At 61.7% G+C, this 7,042-nt stretch overlaps 1 protein-coding gene across 3 annotated transcripts; it reads left to right on the top strand.

The window, feature by feature from the left end:
- Positions 1-506: 506 nt before the first annotated feature.
- On the top strand, positions 507-6,724 carry NR4A2 (nuclear receptor subfamily 4 group A member 2). Of its 3 annotated transcripts, XM_040562057.1 has the most exons (9): positions 507-846; positions 1,629-1,751; positions 2,015-2,424; positions 2,557-2,880; positions 3,456-3,585; positions 3,672-3,835; positions 4,337-4,539; positions 4,933-5,111; positions 5,218-6,724. In XM_040562057.1, the coding sequence occupies exons 3-9, from the start codon at positions 2,017-2,019 to the stop codon at positions 5,472-5,474; spliced, it is 1,665 nt and encodes a 554-aa protein (XP_040417991.1). In that variant the 5' UTR covers positions 507-846; positions 1,629-1,751; positions 2,015-2,016; the 3' UTR covers positions 5,475-6,724. The 3 variants fall into 3 exon arrangements, with proteins under 3 accessions (XP_040417991.1, XP_040417990.1, XP_040417989.1); XM_040562056.1 differs by having other exon boundaries at positions 508-846; positions 2,015-2,880; positions 3,672-3,760; XM_040562055.1 differs by having other exon boundaries at positions 508-846; positions 2,015-2,880.
- The last annotated feature ends 318 nt before the right edge of the window (positions 6,725-7,042 follow it).

Genomic DNA, 7,042 nt, shown 5'->3' with positions numbered 1-7,042 from the left:
TGGCGCGCCGCGCGGTTGCGTCAATGGCGGCGCCCCCTGCGTCACGCGCGGCCCCGCCCCGCCCCGCCCCGCCCCGCGCTCACTTTTTCCCCGGCCGCGGGCGGGTGACGCCGCCGCGCGCATGCAAATGAGCCCCGCCCCCCGCCCCGCCCCCCGCCCCGCCCCCGCTTAAGGTGCCGCGGGCCCGACGGGGCGCACCGGGGGCCCCGCCCGCCTCCCGCCCCCCGCCTCCCCCCCGACGGGCGCCCCCCGCGCCGGGCTCGCGGCGCGTCCCGGCGGCCGCGCCCCCCCCGGCGCGCCCCGCGCAGCGCCCGGCCCCGCCGGCGGCCGTCGGGGGCAGGCGGCGGAGCGGGCGGGCGGGGCCCGGAGCGCCGCGGGCGGCACCGTCGGGCGGCGCCGCCCCCCCCCCGGCCCCCGGAGCGCCGCCGGGCGGGCGGGCGGCCCGTGCCGTCGGGGGGCGGCCCGCGGGGCGCCGCGAGCGGCCGTGCCCACCTTAAGCGGCGGCGGGCGGTGATGTCACGTCGGAAATTTACCAAAGCGAGCGCTGGCCAACGGAGCGGGGAGGCCGGCCCCGCGGCGGGCTGATTGGGCGGGCGGCGCTGACGCGCGCTGACGCTCGGGGACTTTAGGTGCGTGTTGGCTCGCGATGCGGAGCGCACATAAACAAAGGCACATTGCGGGGAAGGGCCACTCCGACCGCCTCGCTCGCACGGCGCGACGCTGCCGCCGCTGCCCCGCGCCGAGTCCCGCCGTGCCCGGCCGTGCCGCGCCGCGCCCCGCCGCGCCGCCCGCCCCGCGCCCTCCGCCGCCCGGCGCTTGGATGCCCGCGCAGGTCTCCGCTCTCCGGTGAGTGCCGCGGCGCTCGGCCCCGCGCCCGGCCCCGCGCCTGCCGCCGGCACGGGCCCCGCGCGCCCGGGCGCTGCCCGCGGGGATTCCGCGCGCGGGGCGCGGAGCGGAGCCGCCGCCGTCGGGGGCGGCCGGGGGAGGCGCGGGGGTGGCGGCGGCTCCGAGCTCGACGCGCGTCTCCCGCCCGCGGGGCGCCCGCGGGAGCACCGTGCCGCGGGGTCCCGGCGCCCTCCCGGCCGGGGCCGGCCCGGGGGGCTCCGCGGGGTCCCGGCAGAGCCCCGATCCCCGCTCGGGCCGGGCCGGGCCGCCCCGGGAGCGCGTCCCCCCTGTCAGCCCCGGCGGCGTGACGCCGAGAGCCCGGGCTGCCCGGCCGCGGCTCCCGTCTGGTTTGAATTAATCCGCGCTTGCTGTCGGCCGTGCCCTCCCCGGGCGGCGGCTGCGAGCCTCGCCGGGGCGCCGCGGTGGCACGGGAAGGTGCCGCGGGCCCCGCTCCGCGCCCGCCCCGCGGGGCTGCCCCTCACGGTACCGCGGAGGCAAGGACCGCGCCGGCCGCAGAACGGAGGGCGGGAGCGCTCGCGGCTCGGCGGCCCGCCTCCGGAAAGTTTTCCTCCCGCTGGGAAACTCTCGGCGGGGCCCCGAGGAAGCCCCGGCCGCGGGGCCGCTGCCCGAGCCCGTTCCGGGCGCTGCGCGGGGCGGGGGCTCCGCCCGGGGCCGCGCCGTCGGAGCTCGGTGCCGCCCGCCCCGCGCAGCTCTGACCCGCGCGCCCCGTGTGTGTGTTGCAGCGAGCGCACCGGGCAGGCCGGAGTCCGCCTCCGTTTGCTAAAATCGCGGAAACTTCGCTCCCCGCCGGACTCCGACGCTGTCCGCCTTTAGTTCCCTCGGAAACGCCTCTCCCTCGGCTGAAGGTCGGTGAGCGCCCTGCCCGGCACTGCCCGCCGCGCTCCGCGGGAGCCCCGCAGCCGAGCGGGAGCGGGGGGACCGGGGGCGGGGGGGCTCCGGGGTCCGCGCCGTCGGGGCGGGCCGGGGGCGCGCAGCCGGGCCGCCGGCACCCGCGGCTCCCCCCGGCCGGGCCGCGCGCTCCGCGGGGCGGGGGCGGCGGGCGGCCCGCGGCGGGGGCACGAGGCGCAGTCGTCCGGGCTGAGCCTGTATTGCCCTGTTTCGTTTCCAGCCATGCCCTGTGTTCAGGCTCAGTATGGGTCTTCGCCGCAAGGAGCCAGCCCGGCCTCCCAGAGCTACAGTTACCACTCTTCAGGAGAATACAGCTCCGATTTCTTAACTCCAGAGTTTGTCAAGTTTAGCATGGACCTCACCAACACTGAAATCACTGCCACCACTTCTCTCCCCAGCTTCAGTACCTTTATGGACAACTACAACACGAGCTACGACGTGAAGCCACCTTGCTTGTACCAAATGCCCCTGTCCGGACAGCAGTCCTCCATTAAGGTGGAAGACATTCAGATGCACAGCTACCAGCAGCACGGCCACCTGCCCCCCCAGTCCGAGGAGATGATGTCCCACTCGGGCTCCGTGTACTACAAGCCCTCGTCGCCCCCGACCCCCTCCACGCCCGGCTTCCAGGTGCAGCACGGCCCCGTGTGGGACGACCCCGGCTCCCTGCACAACTTCCACCCCAACTACGTGGCCACCACGCACATGATCGAGCAGCGGAAGACGCCCGTCTCCCGCCTCTCGCTCTTCTCCTTCAAGCAGTCGCCCCCCGGCACGCCCGTCTCCAGCTGCCAGATGCGCTTCGACGGGCCCCTGCACGTGCCCATGAACCCCGAGCCGGCCGGGGCGCACCACGGCGTGGACGGGCAGGCCTTCGCCGTGCCCAACCCCATCCGCAAGCAGCCCTCCATGGCCTTCCCCGGGCTGCAGCTGGGCCACGCTCCGCAGCTGCTGGACAGCCAGGTGCCCTCGCCGCCCTCACGGGGCTCCCCGTCCAACGAGGGGCTCTGCGCCGTCTGCGGGGACAACGCCGCCTGCCAGCACTACGGCGTGCGCACCTGCGAGGGCTGCAAGGGCTTCTTCAAGGTGAGCCGCGCCGAGGGCGGGGGGCGGCGGGGGGCCGGGGGTGCAGGGGACCGGGGGCGTGGGGAGCCCGGGGGCGCAGGGAGCCGGGGGTGCGGGGCGCTGAGCTGCCCGCCGGAGCGAGATTGGCCGGGACAGGGAGCCGTGTGTGAGCTAACCGAGTGGAACAGAATTCCCCGTGGTCAAATTAAGTGATCTCTTTATTTCGCCATCCTGATTGAATAATCTTATCATTTTAAATAGAGGAGGTCTCCAAGGAATGTAAATAATATGAATGCCCACGGATTTGTATTTACCGAGCGTCTCCTTCCCTTCTCTTGGCATATAAAACGCTGCTAGGAGCTGCGGGGTTAGCGCAGATGTTAACGCTAGCAATTTTCTCCCGTTAAATGCCCTGAAAAAAAAAGGAAAAAAAAGGAAAAAAAAACCGAGAAGGAAATAGAGGAATAGGGAAAAAAGCGGCGGCGGGGCCGGGAGCGGGGCCGGGCAGCCCGGCGGGGCGGCGGCCCCCGCGGCCCCCGAGGCTGACGCCGCCGCCCCCGTGCCGTGCCCCCCGTGCCCCCCGGTCCGTCCCGCAGCGCACGGTGCAGAAGAACGCCAAGTACGTGTGCCTGGCCAACAAGAACTGCCCGGTGGACAAGCGCCGCCGGAACCGCTGCCAGTACTGCCGCTTCCAGAAGTGCCTCGCCGTCGGCATGGTCAAGGAGGGTGAGTCTCGGCGACCCTCCCGCCGGGCCGGGCCGGGCCGGGCCGGGCCGGGCCCCGGCGGGGGCTGAGCGCCGCTTCTCTTGCAGTGGTTCGCACAGACAGCCTAAAAGGCCGGAGGGGTCGCTTGCCATCCAAACCGAAGAGCCCCCAGGAGCCCTCTCCCCCCTCTCCCCCGGTGAGTCTGATCAGTGCGCTGGTGAGAGCCCATGTCGACTCCAACCCGGCTATGACCAGCCTGGACTATTCCAGGGTAAGCTGGACCGAGCTCGCGGAGCCACCTCTCGCTGCGCCCGCCCGGGGAGCGGCCCCCGCCCGGCAGCGCCTCCGCCCGCCGGGGCGAGCGGGGCGCCGGGCCGGGCCGGGCCGAGCCTTGCCGGGCCGGGCCGAGCCTTGCCGGGCCGGGCCGGGCCGAGCCGAGCCGGGCCGGGCCGGCCCCGCCGCCGCCCCCCGCGGCCCCCGCCGGCGCCCCCGGCTTGCCGCTCGCTTTGCGCGGGGGAGCGGCCGTCTCCCCGCGCGGGGCGGCCCGGGCTGCAGCCTGCACAGAAACGGCTGTTTGCGTATTTAAAGCAGCGACCTCGAAGCACCGTTCCTAATTGAATTAATTGCCCTGGAACATCTAATTTCCCTACTGGTCAGAGAGAGGTTTAATTGTTATAAAAACCTGGCTCCCCTACTAGAAATGGGGTTAGCAATTTCACGGGTTATATACTTTGGAGAACCTCATTAAGTGCTTTTTAAAATGAATTTCCAGTTCCAGGCTAACCCTGACTACCAGATGAGTGGAGACGACACTCAGCACATCCAGCAGTTCTACGATCTCTTGACCGGCTCCATGGAGATCATCCGAGGATGGGCAGAAAAAATCCCCGGCTTCACCGACCTTCCCAAAACAGACCAAGACCTGCTCTTTGAATCCGCCTTCCTGGAGCTGTTCGTGCTGCGGCTGGCTTACAGGTAGGCGGCCAAAATCCGAGGGGGGAACCTCTGCGCGATTATGAAATCAGATCCTTTCAAGGTCCACTGATCTGCGTTTTATTAACTCCTCGGTAATTAGGTGCCTCCGAAATCCTTCATTTATTGCGCCTCAAGTAATTAGTTGTTTAGCTTTTCTCCCCCATCTTCTCTTTTCTTTCTTTTCCTTTTTTTAAACCCGTCCGTTTCTTTTTTTCTTTTTTCCCTTTCTCTCTCACATGCTTCCTCTCTTTTCTCTCCCTTTTCCCCCTCCTTTTGCCTTCTCTTTTTTTCCTCTTCCCTTTTCCTTTATGTTTTTCTTTCCTTTCTTTTTCTATCTACTTGTTTCTTTTACTCATTCATCTGTTCATTTTGGGGTTGTCATATTCCTTCCAGGTCAAACCCCGTGGAGGGCAAGCTTATCTTCTGCAACGGGGTGGTCCTGCACCGGTTGCAGTGCGTCCGGGGCTTTGGGGAATGGATTGATTCCATTGTTGAATTTTCCTCCAACTTGCAAAACATGAACATCGACATATCCGCGTTCTCTTGCATCGCTGCCCTGGCTATGGTGACAGGTCAGTGCCCTCTCTTTTTCGCTCAGCGCCACCAGGCAGCTCCTCTCCCCTCCTGCCTTCCCCGCAGTGTCAGACCTGTAATGTCCTGCATCCTTGTCTTTTGCAGAGAGGCATGGGCTTAAAGAACCCAAGAGGGTAGAAGAACTGCAAAACAAGATTGTAAATTGTCTCAAAGACCATGTGACTTTTAATAATGGGGGGTTGAATCGCCCCAATTATCTGTCCAAACTCTTGGGGAAGCTCCCTGAACTTCGCACGCTTTGCACGCAGGGGCTGCAGCGCATTTTCTACCTGAAACTGGAAGATTTGGTGCCACCACCAGCAATAATCGACAAACTTTTTCTGGACACTTTACCTTTTTAAGACTCTTCCCATGCACTTACACTGAACTTAAAAGAAACTTCACCTGTCTGAAGGGGAATTCATCTGGGCACAAGGCAGCACCTTTGGGTGCCAGATTCCCATCCAAAAAAGTGTTGCTAACTTCCTGCAGGCAGAACGTGAAGGGGCATTTTGGCTCTGGGGCATCATGGATGCAGATCATGGACTACACAAATACCATGGTACAAACTTTTTATTATCAGCTTATAAATGAATTTATTATTAAGGACTTCTGATTAAAAAGATGACCCTATCTGGCAACGCCAGGTGCGCAGCTAAGACTCGTAACGGTGACAAAGTATTAAGGTGACCCACAGGTCTCACCCTCCTAAAGACTAAAGTTTTCTGCTGTAAAAGAAAGCTGTAATATATACAAAACCTAAATGTTCTGTGGGTGGCATGTCATTAAAGAAGGCAAAGGCTTGTAAATTTATCAGATGCAGTTTGGCTTTTTAAAAATTATTCTGTGCCTATTTATGAATAAATACGGGAAACAATTCTGAAGAATTAAAGAGAAAATCTAAAAGTGTTTGCAAAAAAAAAAAAAAGGAGAATAAAGAGAAAGAAAAGTAAATGACTCCGTACAAGGAAGGCATGATGATTCTAGGGTGACAATGTTATAGGCACTTGCTATTTCAGTAATGTCTATATTCTATAAATAGTATTTCAGACACTATGTAGTCTGTTAGCTTTTATAAAGACTGGTAGTTATCTAAGCTTCAAACATTTTCTCAATTGTAAAATAGGTGGGCACAAGTATTATAAAACCCGAAATCCTCGACAAAGGGACACATAGTGTTTGTAAACACCGTCCGACATTCCTTGTTTGTAAGTGTTGTATGTACTGTTGATGTTGATTAAAAAAAGAAGTTTATATCTTGATTATTTTGTTGTCTAAAGCTAAACAAATCTTGCATGCAGCAGCTTTTGACTGTTTCCAGAGTGCTTATAATATACATAACTCCCTGGAAATTACTGAGCACTTTGAATTATTTTTTTTTATGTCTAAAATTGTCGGTTAATATATTATTTTACGTTCGAGTAATATTTTTAATATTGCCATATTCTGTAGTATTTTTCTTTGTATATTCCCAGTATGGCACATTATACAAGTCACTGCCTTTTTTTCTATGGTGTATGACGGTTAGAAACGCTGATTTTTTTTTTTCCTGATAACTCTTTCTTTGAGAAAGACAATTTTAATGTTTACAACAATAAAACGTGTAAACGAATGGAATTTCGTCTTCTTTCTGTCTAAGTGAGAAGCGCCAACACCAGCATCCATTGCAAATACAGGACAGTACTCTGACAATGTAGTATTAAACTGCAAAGGAGAATGGATGGGGCGGTTTCATTTCAGTAACGCGTGCGGCAGAGCTCGCCGGCTGCGGGAGCACGAAGAGGAGTGCCTGAGACTCAAAGGTCGGTCCTTCCGCGGATTCTTATCGCGGCAGGTCCCTGCGGTGCAGGAGCCGAGGGCTGCCCGGGCGGCTCCGCTCGGGCGGCTCCGCGGCGCCGGGGGGGCAGCTGCGGGCGGCGGGGAAGCTGCT

The sequence above is a fragment of the Cygnus olor genome, chromosome 6 (genome assembly GCF_009769625.2).
Source record: "Cygnus olor isolate bCygOlo1 chromosome 6, bCygOlo1.pri.v2, whole genome shotgun sequence".
NCBI classification, from domain to species: Eukaryota; Metazoa; Chordata; class Aves; order Anseriformes; family Anatidae; genus Cygnus; species Cygnus olor.
This window is presented reverse-complemented; position numbering and strand designations above follow the sequence as displayed.

Coding starts and splice junctions, on each gene's coding strand:
- NR4A2 (XM_040562055.1), top strand. CDS start 2,017: ATGCCCTGTGTTCAGGCTCAGTATGGGTCTTCGCCGCAAGGAGCCAGC. Junction 3,836..4,336: donor CCAGCCTGGACTATTCCAGG/GTAAGCTGGACC, acceptor ATGAATTTCCAG/TTCCAGGCTAACCCTGACTA. Junction 4,540..4,932: donor GTGCTGCGGCTGGCTTACAG/GTAGGCGGCCAA, acceptor TATTCCTTCCAG/GTCAAACCCCGTGGAGGGCA.